Below are 23,358 nucleotides of genomic sequence, written 5' to 3'. Positions count from 1 at the left end.
GCTAATATATCCCAGAACGATGTCCACCTTTTTTGCAACATTGTTACACTGTTGACTCATATTTTTCTTGTGTTCTACTACAGCCCCAAGGTCCCTTTCTGTAGTACTCTTTCCCATGTAGTCATTTCCCATTTTGTATGTGTGCAACTGATTGAGCCTTTCTAAATGGAGTACTTTGCATTTGTTGTTCTTGAATTTCATCCTATTTACTTCAGACCATTTTTTCAGTTTGCCCAGATCATACTGAATTTTAATCCTGTCCTCAAAGCACTTGCAACCCTTTGCAGCTTTGATACAATCTGTAAATTATCGGTGTACTTTCTATGCTATTATCTAAATCATTGGTAAACATATTGAACAAAACTAGACCCAGAACTGATCTTTGGAGACCCTCACTCAATATGCCCTTCCAACTTTACTACAAACCATTGGTAACTACTCTCCTGGAATAATTTTCCAACCAGTTATGCACTACCTTATAATAGCTCCATCTAGGTTGTAATTCCCTAGTTTGTTTATGATGAGGTCATACAAGATAGTACTAAAAGTCATATTAAAATCAAAATATACAACATCTGCTATTTCCATTCTATCCTAGCCTCTAAGCCTACCTACCCATTGGTCAAAAGAAAATAATTCTGACCCAAAGAACTTAACACATGTTATGTTGTCAAAAAGATGCTTAATAATATTTCTAGTAATCTTTATTCATTTGTATATTTCAGATGAAGCAGATCGGTAATGACGGCTACAACCCCACCTCTGTGGCAGATTGGCTAGACTCCATTGAACTGGGTGACTATACCAAATCCTTTCTGATTAATGGCTATACATCGATGGACCTTGTGAAAAAAATCTGGGACAGCGAATTAATAAATGTAAGTTAATCTATTTGTTGCATGAAAAGCAAATCTGCAATGAACACACTTTTATATACTCTTTATTATGTCCCATTACAAATCAGAGATATTATGAAAGGAAATAGCCATATAAATAAATATTTTATACTGTTCCAATTTCTTAATTATTGTTAAAGATTACTGGTTTTTACTTGACATGATATACCTTTCATTTTCATGTACTTTGTCCTTGTCTTAATTATGTAACTTAAATTAGTATGATATAAACTTTGGCTTCAGGAAGACTAAAACCTTTTTTTAAAAGACTCAGAGGAACAGTTGTGTTAGTCTGTAAGGCTATGTCTACACAACAGCATTATTTCAGAATAACTTTAGTTATTCTGAAATAACATAGTCCGCGTCTACACAACAAGTAGTTATTTCGACATAATGTCAAAATAATGTCGAGCTGGAGGACTTCTTACTCTGACTCCTGTAACCCTCATTTTACGAGGACTAAGGGAAGTCGGAGGAAGAGTGCTCTAACTCGTACTTCCTGCTGTGTAGACAGCACCAAAAGCTGAAATAAGCTACTCAATTGATGTAGCTCAAGTTGCATAGCTTATTTTGGCATTAGCCCTGCTGTGTAGATATGCCCTAACTGTTAAAACAACGAGCAGTACTGTGGCACCTTAGAGATTAATGAATATCACAAGCTTTTGTGGGTAAAAATCCAATACATTTTTTTCCAAAAAGTATATGAAAACAAAGGTTATAACTATAAAACATGTTTTCTCCAGTTTGACTGAGACGAGTATAGCAACAATACTTGCAATGTTTCTTATAATTTATTTTTGACATAAAATGAACCCTAGTTAAAAGAAGCCATGCATGTACTCAAAACTATGTTTAAGAAACAAAATATTTTAACTGTTCGCTTTTCATAACTGTGCTTTCTTGTCTCTCAAATAAGATTCATTTGGTGATGCACAAATACATGGAAGCAACTATAAATGTTGTTATATATTGACTGTAGAACAATTCTAATTTTGCACAGTGTTATAATGACTAACTTGATAGCACAGCATAATCGTATATAGCTTCCACAGAGGCTAAGGGATCTGCAACTGAATTGTTGTCTATTTGTAAAAGTTTGATGCTACAACTGATTAAAGCACCCATGCAGACAGCTGAACTGACCTGTAAGGAATTCCCAGGATGGTAAAAACTTCTTATTCCACACACTTGCTGCCCTCTTCACAGAATCAGAAGGTATACTCCACTCCCTTTTGGAGAGGCCATTACATAGTTCTTCTATGCCACATCAACCTCTAACTACCAGAATAGTCCTTTGGGTGCCATGGGAAGCCAGGCATACATTAATGTAGCTGCTCTAACTTATGCTGGGGAATGACCTAGTGAAGCCCAGTGTTGGGGAAAGGGAAAGCATAAAAATGGTATAAAGCCACCATCCAATATTCCCTGAGCTTGCCCAGGGCACAGCTCAGATACAGCCCAGAACAGGGACTTGAAAAAGAATTCATAAAATGAAAGATAAAATATCATTTCATACAATTTCTTCTCCCCACAATGCTCCCATGAAAGCCCCTTTCCATGCATTTATTAACATAAAAATTGATTACTATAAGGACCAATTCTTTCCCAGATGTTACATACATTCATAATGCCCACTGAATTAAATGGATATTATATGCACATACCAGAAGATAGTTTACAGGCCGACATAGAGATCCTATCTTTAAATGTGATTTCTTTTTTAAATAAACTGTGATGACCTGAGGCAGAGTTAGTGAAATAAAATCTGCCTGGAATTCTGGCCAGAAACGGGAAATACTTTATTTCAGTAGTTAATACAAATTACCAGCATTAAATTGAACAAGGTAAGGGGTGAAGAACTTTGTTGCACAGGGCTTCCTGTCTATACTACATATTCTAAATTAAAGTGCTCTGAAGACTTTGCCAAAATCAACCTGGCAGCAAATTACTTTTTAGCTCCCCCAAGTGGGTCTTTAAACCTCATTAAAGGCTTTTGGCCTGATTCTGGCTCACTTAGAACAATTCAGATGTGGAGTAACTCCACTGAAGTCAGAGTTGCACTACTGTATAACTAGAGTAGGTCAAATCAGAATAGGGCTCTAGATTTGTTAAAGATTAACATTGTCTCCTTTAAGAATTGCCAATGAGCATCCACCATTTTGTCAGGCCCCTTCCTTGATGCCGACAGTTATAGAATACTTTGAAAAGCAATGACTGTTGTTGCTATACACTGCTTACCCACCGAACTGAACACTGTAAATTAAGTTATACAAGTTCTGTGTTGCTAGCCTTCTGTCATAAGTAGTAGTGACTCAGAAGCTTCATTTCATCCTGCCTCTTCCCCTGAGTGTCTCCCTCCCTGATCCTCCCACTCCCTGCCTGAGCTTCAGCACTGCAAATGAGCTATGTGCAGCGCTCCAGAAACTCTGAGAGTATGAGGATGAGGATGAGCATGAGACCCAACTTTTCCCCCTGTGTGCCCAAGGGTGGGAGTATCCTGGAAGATTCCCAGACCAAAGATGTTGTCAGACATTGAAGTCCGGACCATAGAGCTCCAACCTGTATTAAGCTTTGACATATTAGAATTCATCCTGTTTTCATAAAACACCTTGCTGTGGTAGCATTTCTACAAAAATCTACATATTCCTTTACCTAGATAACAGACCAGTAAGAACATGGCCCAGGTCTCAGATACTGTCCAGCATGGCCACTGTGCAGTCCACCTTCAATGCACTGAGGCTCCTAATCAATATGGAGAAATCTACCCTGATTTCTGTACAGAGAATAGAATTTATTGCAGATCTTCTATACTTTAAAAAGGCCAGAGATTTTCCACCACGCCGAGATTCCAAATAATGCAGATAATTGTTCTGAGTATAAAACCACATCCTGTTTCTACTGTACAAAGCTGTGTTAAACTTCCAGCACTTAACAGCATGATCTTACATCTTGCAGCCAGGGCCAGATTAAGCGGGCGGGAGGGAGGGGGGCTAACAGGGCAGCTGCCTGCTGCGCCAACCTATGGGGGGGGGCACCTGATTGAAGTGCTAAGGGGCCTGTGTGCCCAAGACACCCCCCCCATAGCTTGCCGCCTGGGGGCAGAGCCGTGCATGCACCATGCGCCCAGGGGCACAGCGCCCCATACACGTCAATCAGGTGTCGCGCGCCTGGGGTGGGGCCGCGCATGCACCACGCGCCTGCTGCCCAGGGCGCAAGAATGGCTCGGGCCGGCCCTGCTTGCAGCATGCCAGAGTACACTTTGGGGAGCTACAAGGCTGGGTGAATCTGCTTGTATTCACTACAGTATGAAGGTGAATTCCTTAATCTTTTGAAGATTCTCTCTCATGCCCTTGCATCATGGGGTACAATTACTTCAAATAGTCGAATCCTAGAAATCACAGAAAAAAGCACTATTCACTTTTGCTTCATGCTGGCTTCCAACTTCCTTCATGCTGGCTTCCAATTAGCTTCTCTGTATCCTTTTGGGGACCCTGACTCTGGGATTTAGACTCTGTTAGATTCACTTCTCTACACTAGACTCAAGGATTTATTAGTTTCCTAACTCTCCTCCTTTGTGAATTTCTCCGAATGGTGAGATAGGAAAGAGCTCACAATTGATTCATCTTGTCAGATAAATTTCAGTTCTCCTTGCCCAGAAAATGGAGTTTTCAGTGTTTGTGCTCTTATCTCCCAGATTTCCTAGTCCATGTGCAAGGTGAATTTCTATATCCAGATATAGGTTCACTTTATCTATCTTGGGTGGATGTTTAGACTTTAGCCCGGCTCTCTGAAAAAGGTTAAGGACATTCTTCTGTAATCACCTAATTTGTCTAAAATGATGACCTATGTTTTCAATGCTTTTCCATGTAATTAATAACATAATGTCTTTGCTCTTGATCAGTGTCTTTTATTCTGAACTACTGATTCTCCCTGAAGAAATCTCATTCATCTTTCATCTAGATTTGTTTATCTAGCAGCTACAGCAGCAGTATCCCTACAGTACAAGAATCTTCTATTTTCATACATTCTAAAAGATTGCATATGTGGATAATTAATCTTTATCTTATGGTGCATAATCATTTAGCTTCAAGTGTTCTTAAATTTAATTCTTATCAGACTTGCATCTCCAGAGTTTAAGCCAATGGGGAGTGTTTATACTGTTTCTTCCAAATTGCAGGATAGGTTTATATTATTTCTACAAAGTGGGTATGAGAAATTCAGCCATTTTTGTCAGATTAACCTTTCATGAACATCAGCAAGGTGTTACTTTAAAGATGCATTTAGGGTGAGAATGTATTTTTATCATTTTTCTTGAATTCAACTACTAATCTCCCATTCTTCTTCCTAGAATCACAAAGCGTGCCTGGGAAAGCCAGACTGCACAAGTTAAATTTTAAGAATTGTAGGCTACCATTAGCAAAATTTGAACAAGACCAAACCTTTTCAAAAACCTTTTCAGATCTTTTTTAAAAATCTGTGCATGTTTTTGAGGAGAATTCAAGGAAGAAAATAATTTTTGTTCAGATATTTCAATATAGATCACAATCTACAGAGATTTTCACAATGAAGCTTTCTCTGCATTCAGAATTGCTATGAGTAGGTAGGTATCCTACTCAGCCAGGGACAAGCAAAATATGGTATGTGGGCTACATCCAGCCTATGGGAGCTTCCTGGCTGCTCTCCCCCATCCCCGCACACAGTTCAGAGCAGTTCCCTGAATGTTGCAAGCCTGTGGGGATGGGAAAGAGGCTTCACACATTGCCAGCTTCCCTACTCCCAGCAAAATCTTGCAGCTCCTATTGGTCAGTTTCTGGCCAATGGGAGTTGCCTGCTGGCAGTACAGGCAGCACAGGAAGTACCCCTCACTCCTCTGGGCTCACAGCATTCAGAACCAGCGGGGCTGCTGGCTAGGAGTTGCCCAGGTAAGCTTCTCCGGGTATGTCTACACTACAAAGTTAGTTCGAACTAACGAATGTTAGTTAGTTCGAACTAACTTTCATAGGCGCTACACTAGCGCTCCGTTAGTTCGAATTTAATTCGAATTAACGGAGTGCTTAGTTCGAACTAGGTAATCCTCATTCCACGAGGATTAAGCCTAGTTCGAACTTACTAGTTCGAATTAAGGGCTGTGTAGACCCTTAATTCGAACTAGTGGGAGGCTAGCCCTCCCCAGGTTTCCCTGGTGGCCACTCTGGCCAACACCAGGGAAACTCGTCTGCCCCCCTCCCGGCCCCAGACTCCTTAAAGGGGCATGGGCTGGCTACAGGGCCCATGCCAGGTGCAAGCCTGCCAGCACCCAGCTAGCAGACCCTGCACCTGGCATGGCTCGAGCCACCCACCCGATGCCCCCCAGCCCTCCCCCTCTTCCCAGGACCAGGCTGGCGGCTCCCGGGAGCTTGCCCGGGACCGCAAGAGGCGGGCACCCGCCTGGGCTAGTGCGGACATCATGGACCTTGTCCATGACCTCTGCACTAGGCACAGGAAGGTGGCCGGTTAGGGCAGGAGAGCTGCCAGCCTGGCCACCCAGGAGCAGGTGTGCATGAAAATCAAGGGGGTCCAGCGAGACCCCCGACCCTGAGCCCTGAGCTTACAATGGCCGTCCTGGGTCAGACCAAAAGTCCATCTAGCCCAGTAGCCTGTCTGCCGACAGCGGCCAACCCTAGGGACACTGGAGGGGATGGACCGAAGACATTGACCAAGCCATTTGTCTCGTGCCATCCCTCTCCAGCCTTCCACAAACCTTGGCCAGGGATACCACTCCTACCCCCTGGCTAATAGCACTCCATGGACCCAACCTCCATGACTTGATCTCACTTCCCTTTCAACTCTGTTGTAGTTCCAGCCTTCACAGCCTCCTGCAGCAAGGAGTTCCACAGGTTGACTCTTTGCTTTGTGAAGAACAACTTTCTGTTACTAGTTTGAAGCCTGCTACCCATTCCTTTCCTTTGGTGTCCTCTAGTCCTTCTTTATGGGAACTAATGAAGAACTTTTCTGTATGCACCCTCTCCACCCAACTCCTGCTTTTATAGACCTCTATCCTGTCCCCCCTCCGTCTCCTCTTTTCTAAGCTGAAAAGTCCCAGTCTCTTTAGCCTCTCTTCATGTGGGACCTGTTCCCAAGCCCTGATCATTTTAGTTGCCCTCCCCTCTCCCAGCCTCTCTCTTCCATTTTTGTCCTTTATTTTGTACATCAAGAAGAGAGGCTAGGGAAGGGTAGGTGGAAGGAGGTGAGGGAGGAATGGGGTATGCGCCCCCGATGGGGAGGACTAGGCTGGCTCTGCGGGCTTTTGGGGTGGAAGCTCTCCTGCAGCCCCCCAATTGCCCTCTCTCCCCAGATGGCAGCCTGCGGCAAGTGCAGCCGGTCTGATGGCCGAGTGCTGTGATGTGCCCAATGTGGGTACTCCGGGCAATCCAAGCCAGGACTGGTTTGCAAGCGGGGCACCCCTGAGAACTGTCTGTCCGGGGTGGGGTCGGGACCCTTTAAGCACAGCCCTCGGCTAGCCTGAGTCAGCAGCTCCACGCTCTAAGTCCTCCTCTGATGCCCTGCCGGCACTGCTTCCGGCCATCCTTAACTCCGGTTCAGGGTCCACTTAATGTGGACATGCTAGTTCGAATTAGCAAAACGCTAATTCGAACTAGTTTTTTAGTCTGGATCCGTTAGTTCGAATTAGCTTAGTTCGAATTAACTAATTCGAACTAAGTTAGTTCGAATTAACGTTGTAGTGTAGACGTACCCTCCCAGCCAGAGCCCGCCTCTGGCACCCCAGCCCCTTCCTTCTTGTCCCCCTCTTGCATCCCTAGCCCATGTAACCCAAACTCTTTGCATCCCTTCTCCTTCACCCATACCCCTCCCAGATCCTGCACCCTCTCTTACATCCATTCTTCAGGTCACAAACCCTTCACAGATCTTGCACCGCAATCCTCTACCCCCAGTCACAAACCAAATTCCCGCACCCCTTCCTGCACTCCTGCCCTAGGTCACAACCCTTTCCCAGACCCTTCATCCTCTACTACACCACTCCTCTAGGTCACAACTCCCTCCACCCTCCAGATTCCACACTCTCTTGCATCCCAGCTCTTTACTCTAAGCTCCCTTCTGCACCCAACCTTTATCCCAACCCCCACACCTCCTCCATTAATATCATGGAAGAGTGTGGCCCTTGACCACTTACTAGATTCTTGGGGTGGCTCCCATCAAAAATTCTTGCCCACTCCTGCACTAAGCCATGCCAGTCTATTCCAAAAGAGCAGAGGCGAGTTCCATGGCTTGATTGAAAAATGCAAACCATATACTGGTGAAATGTATACAGCTGCTATATGGAGTCCTGTCCACATGGTCATTCAGTTTTGATCTTTCTTTTCTGGGCCTAGATTAGATGTTTTTTCCTCTTAAGAGAGCATTCCATCAATCTCCATTCAATTAAGAATTCCTGAGTTCTTCTGTGGCTATTATTACTGCTTAATCTCCCAAGAGTCCCATCTTCAGAGGCAATTCTGGAAGGAAAATGAAAGGTTTTTTTTTTTTACCAGTTACTTACCAGCAACTGGCATTCACAGACAATATTACCTCCTGTGCTATATTTCAAAATAGTTAAAAAGAACTGAGTATGTTTGCAGATTCAGCCCTTTAGACTCTCTCCGAACATCATTTCTGACTGAAAAGGTTGCAATTGCTTTTCAAATGATTCTAGGACTTTTGGTGCTGAGACGTGCTTCCAAGATTGTGGGTCATGTATAGGTAATACGCTCTGGGAACTCAAGATATTGGTAGGTAACTTTCCTGTTAAAAATGACTAGAGTGTCATGAAAATTCTTTTTCAGACAATGTAAGAGCCCAGGGAATTTGGTCTTTTTTTCCGTGGCACTCCTTCCAGATACTCTAGTTTCTGTAGGCTTTTGTTCTGACAATGTGCATGCTGGTGCCTTACTCAAATTAGCCAAAGTTGGGCACCGTGAATATGGATCTATAACAAATATATGTAATTAAAAATAAATAGATATCAGAACTGGATTAGTGATAGGACTGTATTTTAACTTTAGAAGAGGAACTCATTTTGATGTCCCTGGCTGGGAATTCTGCTCTGACATAAATTTTGCATTGTGATCATGTGGAAACATACATTTTTGCTTTTTAAGAAAGTATGGTTCTCTGCTTACATTTTATGCATTTGGAACCTGATTGAAAGCCCACTAAAATCAATACAAATCTTTCCCCTTACTTCATTGGCACTTCACTGGCCTTTCCTGAAGGGTTGTGCATATGAACATGATATAATACTCTTAGGCTTTAAATAATCGCCGCTTCATTTAAATTTAAATGGCTGCCGCGCTGAGCCGACAAACAGCTGATCAGCTGTTTGTCAGTTCAGCGTGCTAGTCGGGACACTCCGGGTCGACATCAAAGCCCTTTGTCGACCACCCCGTTATTCCTCGTGGGATGAGGTTTACCGGGCAGTCAACAAAGGGCTTTGATGTCCACCGCAGAGCGTCCAGACTAGCCCGCTGAGCCGACAAACAGCTAATCAGCTGTTTGTCGGCTCAGCGCGGCAGCCATTTAAATTCAAATGAAGCTGAGATTATTTAAATCGTCACTTCATTTCCCTTTGTCCAATAAATAAATCTACATGGCTCCATCAATGGAGCCATGTAGTGTAGACATACCCCTCGTGATTGTTTTTTTCTATAAGTCATGCTTTTGACATGCAGATATTTTGTGGGATGTACATTTCCCACAGGGTTTTTACTCAATGGAATGTACCAGTTTTACACTCCAGTAAATGATGGTGTATGGCCCAGTGCAAGTGTAAAATAAAGTGCAGAAGGTACAGAGAATCCATTCACACTCACCCCTGCATAAGTTCTTTTAGAATGAACCACAAGACTTTTTAAAAGATTTTCATTAACATTTTGTTTTAGATGGTATTCGTTTCTACTAATCTCAGTTTGAATGCCACTGGCCTAATAATGTGTGGGGCAGAGCCAGTGTAGTACCACTGAGGGAGAGGATGCTGGATCCCATCAGAGGTTAGACTTGGAAGTGACATTTCCCATCTCTTACTCACACACTTCTGGCTCTGACTCTCCTACCAGCAGGTTTCTTCTCATTAAAACCCAGATCTATTGCCTGCTCCCCCAAGTGTCTTGGATTTAGAAGAAGATCACATAAACACGGCCACTTTTCAGTCAACAGTTTAGCATGTTTTAAATAGCAGAGCATAATCCACATTGTAAATAATGTTTTGCAAATTTTTCCAGTAGCAAGCATTTCAGAAGACACTTCATTTATTTTGTACTTTTCTAAATTAAAGAAGTCTATTAAAGGTCCAAAAAATAATCTATTTTCAGTACTTTGCAATTGTGATTTGTGATTTTCAAAAATTTGCAAACAACTCATTTTGTTCAGCTGTTTCAGTGTAGTCTGTATATTGGACTCTTGGTTTCACCCCGCTGTGCAAGATCTTTACAGATTACATCCACCATTAAATGACTGAATCTGACTATCATTATATGCAGATGTGTTTGATAGTTATATTAGAAACCAGATATTTCTTGCCTATCTAGTTATTACGGGACTCTAAAGATTTCTAGCAAGCAGCTTGAATTACAGTTCTTTCAGGTGCTAGTTATGTAATATATAGAGAGAGATGATTAGCATACTTAAGAAATTCCTTCTGATTACATTTTGAGATGTTTTATATTTAAGTAATCCCATATATCCTGGTGTTGATATATATGTAAATAGCTTCAGATTTGAACGAATGCATTCATGTATGTGTATATGAATTATTTGGAGGAATATGGGGGGAAAGCTTCAAAATTCCTTCAAATACATGTTCCCAGCTTGTCTGTTTGCAAACACCTGCTATGTAGTATACATTTTAGGACCAAATACCTACAGTTAGGCAATTTTTTGTGGATGTTTGACAATAGGATGGTTACTCATACACATAAAATATGACATTTGCAATCACATTTTCACAACACTGCAAAAGAACTGAATGACTGTTATCAAGAAAAAAATATGCCTAGATGAGGCTAAGCTATATATATGGACTTACTCTCTAGCTCCTGGTAGCAATACAATTCTATTGCATATATTAAATTAATTTGGTACAAGTTGGTATAACTGTAAATCCAAATGACAACTCTTAGATGACTAGTTCTCTTTGGAATAGTATTGATAATACGAAGTGTTCAATAAGCAAATTGTATAAAAACTATAATTTGTTTCCCCATGCAAATATGGTTATGTGTTCAACATGTCCAGAATATGTACTGCAACCCTCAAAGATTTTTTGTATTGTACTGAGTAGCTTTTTGGTTTATTTTTTATTTGGTTTGCAGTGGGGGCGGGGGGAGAGTGTTGTGCAAGGATGGATATGCTCAGTGACTGTAGTCATATAGGTCAATTTCTTCTATTGGATCTTGCCTTTGGTCATGGAAAAAGATTCCTTCTGGTATCCTTTTTTCCCCACTTTGAATAATGGTAATGGCCTTATCAGTCACTAAGTTATTGAACATCTGTGGTTGTTGATGATTTTTCAAAAGCTACTGTTACTCTTTTAATATTGCTGTTTTCTGCCAGATGTCCTACTGGAAGTTTACAGTACTCGATATTCTGCAGCCATGTGTCTAATGTGGCAACAAGTTATTTCCCTGACTTTGGATTCTCTGCTAAGGTTATTCTTTTTTTTACGAGCATCCTGAACTGGCATTATCTCCTGCAGATTGGGATAGCCTCACCTGTTGTCTGGCCTGATGCACAAACTGTTTATTCTGCTCTTGATGGTAATACAAAACACTTTTAAAATATATCAGCAACTTTAGCCTATGCTGTTTCTAAGTGAAAGTTAGGACACTGTGCAAGCCCTGGCAATTTTTCAAAGTTTTCCCCTTCACTGCCATCTCCTCCCACTTCATCTTAGATCTCAGCAAGACTCAGATTCAGGGGAAAGTGGGTGGAAAAATATGAAGTAGTTTGTTCAGTTTTACAATATACATAGGAGGAGAACAGAAGGTAGGGAACATTTCTTCTGTGAATCTCATCAAAATTATAAATAGTTTGCTGATGAAATAGTGAATTTATCCTCATCTATCTTGTGCAGTTCTTCACAAACTAATTAATGAGTCATGTGTAAATGTAACATAATCAGTTTACCCCTATTTTTAATATTCTTTAGAGTTTGTCAATTTAAGAAAAATGGTTCACTCTTTCTGATGTTACAAATAACATGGCCATTGAAGCACATTTGATTTAGCAAATCTTGTAATTTAACATTTTATTTCTTTAGATAAGTTTACAATTTCCCTGCAAAATTTTTAAATTTAAGATATTCAGTAACATCAAGGTGAATCTTATAACAATGCGTCCTATTCCTCTCCTGATAAACTAATGTTTGTTTTTACACTAGGACTGCAGGGGTTTTTTCCTCTCTTTTTCCTTGACATATCTGAAAATCAAATACTGAAACTGCTGATTGGCAGCAATTTTAAGCACTAATAATCAAAGCTGAGCAATGTTAGTATCGAGTATGTTTTACTTGCAGGAAGATTTTCTTATAATGGAACACGGTGCAGCACAAATGAGTCATTTATTATGTAAGACATGGCTTTTTTTATGATTATATTTTCTCTGTTTGTTAAAGCAGAGGGTGCCCTCCTGGAAATATCATAATGAAGTCTTCCATCATACAGGAAGAAAATAGCTTGCCATATCACCTAATCAGCTTTATTAAATCTCAGTGTTTTCCTTCTGAAGTTTCAGTATAGTATTTCTATTCTAGGAAGCACAAGAGCAGGATAATAAACTCAAGAGCAACCTTAGCATTCCCACTGCCCTTAAGCAAGTAGAAAATGACCAAGCCCCCTATCCCCTTCATAGCCTGCAGTAGCACAGACAATAAACAAATAAAATAGTTACTAAATATTTTGTTGCCATAGGCAACTGTTTGTTCTACCTACAGTATGTTTGAACAACCCTGAATAAATTAACTGTACTTTACTTTCTCATCCCTTTGGTATCAGTGAACATACACCACAAATACAGTAAAATGGGGCATGCAGTCAAAAGATGTGTCCCCGTTCAGCTGTCTTAATTCATGTTATTTAAGACATTTAAGTACCAGAATAGCCTCATGAGAGATACATCTCCTTTTGGTCAGGTCCCAGCAAACATGCAATCTTATAACAGTTTCCTAGAAATAAATTATGTAATAGAATAGTGTTTCTCAAACTGCTCTCCATGGACTCCTGGGAATCCATGCAGGTACTCCAAGGGGTCCATCAGCCCCACTGATCAGTTTGTCCCCTCCCATCCAGTGTCTCCAACTCAGGGGAACAGCTGTTATGCAACATGAAGGAGGTACTAAGAGAGGGGGACAAGAGTGAGGACAGGGCATGCTCAGGACAAGAAAAGGAGGAAGAATGGAGCAAGGGCAGGAAGAGACAGGGTAGGAGTGGGTCCTTGGGGTGCAGTGAGAGTAGGGACTGAGGCTGGGTAGGAGACGCCCTTGAAGGCCCACAAAAAGAATAAAATCAAAATGGAGGCATTTGGGGTGCTAACATTTGAGAACCATTTAACAAAAGACACTCCCTCTAAATTCTCTGAACAGTGATTATTTAACTTTTATCTGTGTGCTCAAAAGTTCCTTAAAGTCAGATACTGTTTAAGCTAATTTTGATGGAATAAATTGTTTCTTTCAGTCTGAGGTTGCTACCCCAAAAGCCTGCCTCCCATAGTTCTGGCTGCAGGTATTTAAAATTGATTAGAGACTATCTGAAGACTGAATTTGAAGTCCATTGTAGGTTATATCAGCACAAATATACTGGCACTAAAGTTCTGAGCACATTTATACAATGTTGTAAACCAATTTTGATGCCTTTGTGTGAGAGAAACTTGGTCAGCTGTAGAGGCCACAAGGAAGAACCCCCAATTGATAGGAAAATAAAACCTCCCGAGTTTACAATGCATCCTTTGCTTTTACTGGACATTGCCAATTTTCAGACAGTGCTCTCTTGGAAGAGCTCTCTCAGGGAAAATTAATTCCTTTCAAAAATATTGTTTTTAATTCAGGTTCTTCTGTTCCTTCTTAGTTTTGAGAGATCTTTACTGTGGGTCTCAGAACATCTAATATACACACAGAACCACGTGTTTCTCCATCCCTCTCCTCGTTGTATGTGTTGCTGCCAAGGCTTTTTTCCTTTTCAGTTGTCATAGTAGCAGGGGGGTTGATAGAATTGCCGGGCCCATAGGCAAGGTGGCAGGGGCAGCTTCATGCTGCTGGAAGGGACAAGGCTTCAGGCACAAGGGTCAGGGCTTGTGGCAGCCAGCTCTCAGCCCCACCTGGATTGCACCGTCCCCACCCCATCAGCCTTCCGTGCCTCCTGAAGTGCTCCACACGGGGCTTAAGCAACAGTCTATAGGCTTGAGGCCTCCAGCCCTGGCACTGCTGTACTAGTGGCAGCAGCAGCCAGGAGTCCTGAGGCCCTTTGAATCACCAGGCCCCAGAGCAGTTTCCCCTCTATGTCCCCACCCAGGCAGCAACACAATATTCCTAACTCCCACCTCACCTCCCTGCTCTGTCACCTGCCAGGAACTGCAGACCACTACCCTGACTCCCCAACCTGCTGGCTATTTGGGTTTCACCAACTGCTGTGTGGGGAGCCCAGTTATGAAATAACTGAGTTATGGCTGGACTCTCGCTCCTGTGGAGGAGGATGTGAGATCCTGAGCTTTCCCAGTTGCCTTTCCTTGCTTCTCCCCAGACAGATTTAGTCATGAAGAATGGAAATAACAAAGAACTTGGCAACCGTCATTGTCACAGAGATGGTGAGGAAAGAACAGATTTTAGAGACATTGTTAGCATAGGGGAGGGAAGCATTTTGGAAATATCAACAGTGTGTAACAAGGAGAAGCAGAAGCTGTTTGCATTTTAGCTGGAAAAGGCCTATTTCTTTATCCAGTGCATCCCCTGAAAATGAGGGATTGTAGCCTCAATCCATTTTTGAGATTTTGTCCATTTTAAATGTCCTAAGACAGGAACAAAATACAGGACTATGTAGCACTTTAAAGACTAACAAGATGGTTTATTAGATGATGAGCTTTCGTGGGCCAGACCCACTTCCTCAGATCAAACAGTGGAAGAAAATAGTCACAGCCATATATACCAAAGGATACAATTAAAAAAAAGTGAACACATATGAAAAGGACAAATCACATTTCAGAACAGAAAGGGGATGCGGGGGGGAGGGGGAGAAGGAAGGTGAATGCCTGTGAGTTAATGATATTAGAGGTGGGGAAGGGTAGATGTCTGTGGGTTAATAGTGAGTCACTATTAACTCACAGACATTTACCCTTCCCCACCTCTAATATCATTAACTCACAGGCATTCACCTTCCTTCCCCCCGCATCCCCTTTCTGTTCTGAAATGTGATTTGTCCTTTTCATATGTGTTCACTTTTTTTTAATTGTATCCTTTGGTATATATGGCTGTGACTATTTTCTTCCACTATTTGATCTGAGGAAGTGGGTCTGCCCCACGAAAGCTCATCATCTAATAAACCATCTTGTTAGTCTTTAAAGTGCTACATAGTCCTGTGTTTTGTTTTAGCTACACCAGACTAACACGGCTACATTTCTATCACTATTCTAAGACAGGAAGTTTCTGTCACTTTCCACAGGAAACTATTCTATATTCTAATAGACTTCACTGCTGGAAACCCTTTGATATTCTGCATTTTCTTTTATTAATTTTATTCCATTACCTCTAGTTATACCTTCTTCTGCAACTCCAAATAATAAATCTTCAGTCCTATCATCTACACCATTTAAATATTTATAAGAAGTTGTTATTGTTCCCTTCCCTTAGTAGTCACAAGGTAATGAAACTATTTATACTTAGCTCTTTTGATCTTTTCTTATCTCCATTTCACTAGCCTCCGGATTTTGACTTTTATTTTTAAGTTTTTTGTTCTAAACATTATTCTCAAACTTAAATAAAAAAGCTAAAAGACTGGTTTCTTCACCATCAATATTTGGGCTTAATTCCTTTATTGTATAATTTAGACAGGAATTTAGGAAAGTGGGGGTAGAAGAGGGGCAGGTGACAGACTTAGCCAGGCCCTGAGCAATGGGGTGGGTGCTTGGTTCTGGCCCCCAGAAGCAGAGGCCTCTGTTTGGAGGGTGGGTTTAGGGACTAGCCTCTCCTAACCAGCTCGCAGTACAGTCTAGATCATGCTACCCAGGATTCCAGCAGTGATTTAAAGGGCCAAGGCATCTGGCCTCAGCTACTGCTGTGCAAGCAGTGGTAGCCCAGAGCTCCAGGCCCTTTTAAATCACTGGACCTTAGGGCAACTATCCCCTTCGCCCTCTCCCCCTGTTGGAGGCACTGGGTATATGTGTGTGTATGTCCACTAATACACAGAACAGTACTCACATAAGGAGGTGCAGTATGCCTGGTTTAGATCTGCTTTGCTTAGTTTGTTAAAAGAACATAAAAGAGCGTTCCACTTTGTCATGAAAAATAGTGCCAATATGGTTCTAAGCATTGGGAAAATCATGAACAATGTTAAATCCATAGCTGTTCAGGATCAGGAAGAAATAATAAACATTTTGATTTGCAAACCTAGCAAATGGTACAAATACTGAAAAATGTAGTCAGAGTTTTATCTCATTTATTCTGTTGTAAATCCATTGATAGCAGAGTTACTCTGGATTAGCAACATTATAATAAAAATAATCTAGCAAGTAGTACTCATATTTCTGTTCCCCGTAGTGATTATTCCTAGTAAAAAAAGAAAGACTAATGACATATCCATTCTCCTAACTGCTATTTTTATTATACATACAGGAATCAGCCCAAGGTTTTGGCCATCCTGCTTTCCTCAGGGGTTACACATCCAAGATGCTACACTACTATTTAAAACAACATCTGATTCAAAACTAAACATCAGGGGTAGAAGCAGCTGAGCTGCCTCACAGCTGATCGGCCAGCTACATCATCAAAGAGGATCCCCCCTCATCACCCCCTCTTCATGCGTAAGCCATCTGACGAAACAAAATGCATTCATCACAATAACTACTGAAAATACTTGTCCTTCCAATAATCAACAAAGGAATCCATATACTGTACAGAAATAGAGCAAGATTTATGAAAAACTATATAAGTGAATAAAGTGAATTAAATATTCATGTTCCCCAACCCAGGATGTTTCTACGATGTTTTCAATAAACATAACTAAACACAAATCAGTTTGTGCTTCCTGTCTTATGAGTTCAACATCTGGAAGACCTATTTTAACAATAGCTTTGATGCAGTACCTGAGGAAGATTGGATGGCAAAACTCTGGGCCGATTCCTAAATGTACACCATAAAAAAGCAATTAGAGAATGGATATGCATGTGGGTTTTTTTTGTCTGAACTAAGAACAATGTGCTAGGGAGTGTAATGAATTTAAATATTGTGGAATATATTCTCTTTCTTCTTACTTAATTCAATTAACACTGGGCTGTGCAGTGGATCTTGGACAGGATCACATAGTTTAATGGTTTATGTAGACACCATTAACCTATATCATCTGGTTTGATATGTGCTTTTGTTTTTGTTGGTTTGTGGCTCCCTGGAAAGTGAAAATACAAAATGTGAATTGGGTAGAGAAATAAGATTGAGGAATTGAATGTAATGTTAAATATGCTCATCATTTTGTCAAGATTTTTAAAATACAAGATGGTTTTCATATCAGGCTTGCCTTTCCACCCACCTAAATTAGGTTTGTGTTATAGTAACTCAATTGCCTTCAGTGGAGTAACTCCCAATTGACACCAGTGTAGGTAAGAAGAGAATTGTAACCATGGTGTGTATATATCCACTGCATCTTTGGAATAAATGTTACTGAGATCTAATATACTCCAATGCTTAAGAGGAGAAACTCACACCTGAACAAAAATGAATAAACCAACTGTAGCTGACCTATAACGAAAGTTGCACAAACATTCTTTATACCTTGCAAAAGTTACATCTGCATATCAACCAATAAATCCTTTTCATTTCTTAAATAAATGTAAGTTATATTCCTGAAATGTGTATTACGCCATCTAAAAGGCTGTATTTATTTCTTACTTTAGTCTTTGGTACTATTGGCCTCAACCAGACACTAATTGAAATACAGAATACCTTATTAATATCTAATTATTGCTTTCCCATTAAGTAAATGTTACAAATTACCTTTTAAATCCCATCCAAATAGATGTAAATATTTTTAAATAAAGTATTAGACATGTTCAGTGTGTATTGTATGTGCCAAATGTGATCAGCTTCATGTTAACCAAACTCCCCAATACTTGTCATGTTACTGTCAGAAGATAATATGATGCAGGTACCTCATAACAACTGTATGTTTTAAACATAGTAAATGTAGTCAGATATTGAAATATGTTTTATTATGGAGTGCTTCATAGTTAGGGAATACCTGGCCCTGGGAAGAACATAGGTATAGTGGTAATTTAGCACTGGGACTTGCACCAGGCAGGCCTTCATATACCCACTGCCCTGGTAATGTCTAGTGCTCAGAAGAGGAAATGCAAATGGAGTGCTCATTTGCAAATCTCGCTCTCTCATTTGCATATTCTCTTCCAATCCTTTTTGAAGAAGCAGTTTTTGCTATAAAACGCCCCGTGTAGATGGGGCCATATGTGGGAAAACCCCCATTTTGTGCAAGATCCCTTATTCCTCAAAAAATGAGGTTTACAGGATCTTGCTCAAAACAGGGGTTTTACGACAAATGGCCCCATCTACACAGGCCTTTTTATCACAAAAACCTCTTCCGCAAAAAGGATTGGAAGAGAATATGCAAATGAGAGTGCAAGATTTGCAAATGAGAGCTCCATTTGCATTTCCTCTTCCAAAAAACTGCTGCAGTTTTAGACGTAGCCTTAAGTGAACTGTTCAGGAGTCTACTTACATATTCAAGTGTCATCTGAATTGGAGTCATTCATTCCTCATCCGCACTGCATGGATACGTCTAGACTACAAGCCTCTTTTGAAAGAAAGCATCTACACAGCAACCACTTATTTCAAAAAAGTGAGCTGCTTTTTCGAAAGAGAGAACCCAGGAAGTCTGGATGCTCACTTTCAAAAAAGCCCTGTTTGCATTCAAGAACGCCTTTTTTTGAAAGAGCACTTCCTTGTAAAATGAGGTTTACCGCGGTCGAAAAAACCGCCGCGTTCTTTCGATTTAATTTCAAAAGAACGTGGTGGAAGTCTAGATGCAGAGGAAGTTTTTCTGAAAAAAGGCCACTTTTTTTTGAAAAAAAGACCTGTAGTCTAGACACACCCTATGACATGACTAGGATGAAAGAGAAGAGAATAAGGAGAAAGGATGGCTGTTGGGTGGGTTAGTGGACTATGTGATCATAATGTAAAACAAAGGTCAGGGTCAAATGTAAAAGGTGATGGAAGTGCTTGCTGTTAGGTTTGCTAAAATATCACAACAGGAAAGAATAAAAATAGGCAAGGAACTAACAGAGGGAAAGGGGTTATCTAAAAGAAAAAATAGATGATGGTTTATTTAATAAACTAAAATACTGAAGCTGTGTAGTAGCAGTTAGTTGTGAAGTTCTATAATATGCAAGATTATTTTCATATCTCCATCTTCTTTTGGTCTGTAAATTGCGTAGTTTGCAAGGTCTTTGGGTCAGGGAACTATCTTTGTGCATTTCTTGAAAGCCTTTTCCCCAAACCATAGGCTGAACTGTTGATAATTAATCAATATTTATATAACATCAAAACGGAGTTCTGGAGAAAACTGGAAGGACCCAGACCATGTTTCAAAGAGTCTACCATCAGACAATACAAAACACAGGACCTCATTACAAATAATGTGGCTTGCGTGAAGAGTTCACTGGAGAGTAGACCAATGCAGAAAGGATGGTTTCAAGAAATGGATTTTAAGGTGTTATGCTGGAGTGGTGCATTAATGTAATTTGCTTTTTCACTGCAACATTTATGAATATTCTTTGGAACTCTGATAAAGAGCAAAAGGGCAACTATCTGCCTCCATCACTGCATTTTTTCAGACCTTCCATTTGCATACAGATGTTGTTCCCATTTCATTTGAGTGCACTCCTCTTACTCTTATGAAGCAAGGTGCTAACGGCATATCAGAAGGGATTTCAGGGTTAGTGCTGCCCATTCCCTATATTTTCACAAATAAGCCATGTTTATCACTCTTTTTTATATCTCTCGTGTATGTATTTTATTCTGTAATTTTATACTGTAATTTTATTCACAGTTCAGTATAAACCAATGGATTGGTGGACACTTTTATTTTGATTTGGTACTTGCTTATTTGGTTTGACTGTTCCATGTAAAAATTTACAAGACAATAAATATACAGTAGCACCTCAGAGTTATGACTAACTCAGGAATGGAGATTGTTTGAATTCTGAAATGTTTGTAACCCTGAAAAAACATTGTGATTATTCTTTCAAAAGTGTGCAGCTGTGCATTGACTTAATACAGCTTTGAAACTTTATTATGCAGATGAAAGATGAAATGAAAATGAAAAAGCACAAAAACAGTTTTCTTACCATGTCAAATCTTTTTTAACTTTTCCCTCATTTTAATAGTTTACATTTAACACAAGACTGTATTGAATTTGCGTGGGTTTTTTTGTTTTGTTTTGTTTTGTTTTTTGGGCTCTGCTGCTGCCTGATTGCATACTTCTGGTTTCAAATGAGATGTGTGGTTGACAAGTCAGTTTGTAACTCTGGTGTTCATAACTCAGAGGTTCTACTGTATGTCAAGACCAGAGAATAGAAACTTCTAGCAGCATGAGGTCAAGGTGAGATAATATGTCATCAGAATCACCATCTATATCATTCTCATCATTTCATACCTCCCATAATAAAAAAAAATCTGTGTATGATTTTACTGGTTATTTAAAAGAAAATAGAAAGTATAAAATATAACCCCCATTTAGCTGCCAATAAGTGTGTTTGGATGGATGATTATACGAAGGACAAAATACCTCTAGGTGAGAATGCCAGTACTGTTTATTTAAAAAAATATTCTGATACATTCTAGTCACTAGATTCTAGTGCCTGGAATAGGCAAGTGTTATTAATGGTACCTGGTCAGTCTCCTGCACATGAAACTAACCTGATAACTATAATTTAGTATATTTTATCTGTTGGAAAGGGTAGTTGGCTCCTCAAAATCTTAGAAGAACATTGTTCAGAAACAATTCTGTTTATACATCATTTTGGTCCCCCGATCTCTCCTCCTTTTTTTAATCTGTAGAGATGTTTTTCATTAAAAGGGGCTTTTGTTGCACCAAAGTTCATCTGCTGCTACTGTTTGCTTTTCCCTTGAATTCTTAATCTTGTTTTGGTGACATAATTCTAAAAGCAGCTGACTGTTGCTCATAAACAAATTCTGGTAAATGTGACAGGAGACATACAGAGGGCTTGGGAAATTTTTTTATATGGATCAATGACTTTAGTGAAGCTGTGCCTATCTAAGACAGCTGTCAGTTTGGCTTGTGTATATGTATATGTAGTGTGTGTTTCTAATTTATCTACTTGTATGGTTCATCATTACATATATTATTTGTTGTGAGACACTCAAGAAAGTTTAAAATGTATGAACTATTTATTGCAGTAAGGCAGGCTGAGGAGTATAGAAGTGTAAGAGCTACATACAAATTAAATAACATGAAAGGGGGCATTACACTATCACTAAACAAGGTGATATAATTTAAACCAAACTATCTGATCTGCTTTTTGTGTTATCTTGCTCACTTCCTCCCTCCCCTACCCTCTCAAGTTGAATACTTCTCAGTTTCCTGCTTTTAAACAGTATTGAAAGCAATAGTACCCTAAATTGAATAGACCCCTGCATAGATACAAAATTTGTATCTGCATTCACATATTTATCTGCTAAATGAGCCTCGAATATCTGCATTGCCATCTGCAGATATGGATACTCAGATATAAAGCAGATATCCACAAATGTGCAGAGCTCTAAAAATCAGGAACAAAACCATTCTCATGACCTACTCACAACTAGGAAGTTCACTTTTTTTTTATTAAACAAGTATCTAAGATGTTTAATAAATGTTTCAGCTTCTAAAATATGTGTAACTGACCATTCCCAGAAGTCCTCCAGACAGTATTCTATGCCAAATCCATATTTATTCCAACTGATGCCCAAATGGGGCAGTGTTTGGGCAAAGTGCACCATTAAGATTATCCATGCACTAAAGTAAAAAAGGCCAATTCAGGTTAAAATATATTCCAATCATTAGGTGAAATAACTGAAGTGTAGTAATGCAGAGCCACTAGACAGATGGAAGGCTTCATGTTTTTCACAGACACAGCTGTTAATGTAAAAATCTCAATGCAAACATTAACATTCAAGCACATCGTGGAGAATATGGAACACTTCCCAGATGATTTTACTTCTATTTATAAAAAAAATTGGCTTGAGAGACAGATGATCTTTCTCCCAAAGATGTCATGCTTTTGGACGTGAAAGTTCAACCCTCTTTCAGAAGTTTTGGAAGTTAAGAAGCACATTTTGGCATGAACCAACTTGGAAATATATCTTACACAGGAAGATCACCTCTTCAAATTTCAAGCATTTTGAATAAGCAAATTATTAGTGTTTTCTTTAAGCTAGCTGTAAACACAAGTTGGTTAAATTAAGCCCTGGCATAGGTGAATCTTATGAAATAAATGGAATTGCATTTGCTTTCTGAGGGCATGTTTACATTGGGAAATTATTTCAAAATAACTTCCCTTATTTTGAAATAACAAGGCGAGCATCCACACTACCAAGCCTGTTATTTTAAAATAATGTGCTTGTTTTTTCAAAATAATAACTCCTGCTTGTGAAGAGGAATAAATTTATTTCAAAATAGCTATTTCAGGAGTTATTATTTTGAAATAACTTATTTTGAAATAACCTGGTATTGTAGACATAGCCATAGGGCTACATGTGGTTCCATGAAAGAAAACAGAAATTATTTATCCAAAATGTAAGAAGCTGAAATTGTTATGGCTGTAATATACCGCAGAATATAGCACATCAGTTAGAGAAGTGAAAAGCATTGTTATACATCTGCTTTTTAGCCCTGCCATGCTGTACAGTGTGGGCTCGTCTACACTGGCCCCTTTTCCGGAAGGGGCATGTTAATTTCACCTATCGTAGTAGGGAAATGCACGGGGGATTTAAATATCCCCCGCGGCATTTAAATAAAAATGTCCGCCGCTTTTTTCCGGCTTTTAAAAAAGCCGGAAAAGAGCGTCTACACTGGCCCCGATCCTCCGGAAAAAGCGCCCTTTTCCGGAGGCTCTTATTCCTACTTTGAAGTAGACTTTGAAGTAGGAATAAGAGCCTCCGGAAAAGGGCGCTTTTTCCGGAGGATCGGGGCCAGTGTAGACGCTCTTTTCCGGCTTTTTTAAA

The 23,358-nt window shown here is 40.0% G+C and overlaps 1 protein-coding gene across 11 annotated transcripts in view; it reads left to right on the top strand.

The window, feature by feature from the left end:
* Nucleotides 1-23,358, top strand: part of ANKS1B (ankyrin repeat and sterile alpha motif domain containing 1B) — an 823,383-nt gene that overhangs the window by 563,457 nt on the left and 236,568 nt on the right. For all 11 annotated transcript variants that reach the window (XM_075933985.1, XM_075933942.1, XM_075933974.1 and 8 more), the window contains one exon: nucleotides 726-878. In XM_075933985.1, coding sequence (XP_075790100.1) covers nucleotides 726-878 — 153 coding nt within the window. The remainder of the gene's footprint in view (nucleotides 1-725; nucleotides 879-23,358) is intronic.

This window comes from Pelodiscus sinensis, chromosome 1, assembly GCF_049634645.1.
Source record: "Pelodiscus sinensis isolate JC-2024 chromosome 1, ASM4963464v1, whole genome shotgun sequence".
Taxonomy (NCBI): Eukaryota; Metazoa; Chordata; order Testudines; family Trionychidae; genus Pelodiscus; species Pelodiscus sinensis.
The sequence above is the reverse complement of the archived record's forward strand: the minus strand, read 5'-3'. Positions and strand labels throughout refer to the sequence as shown.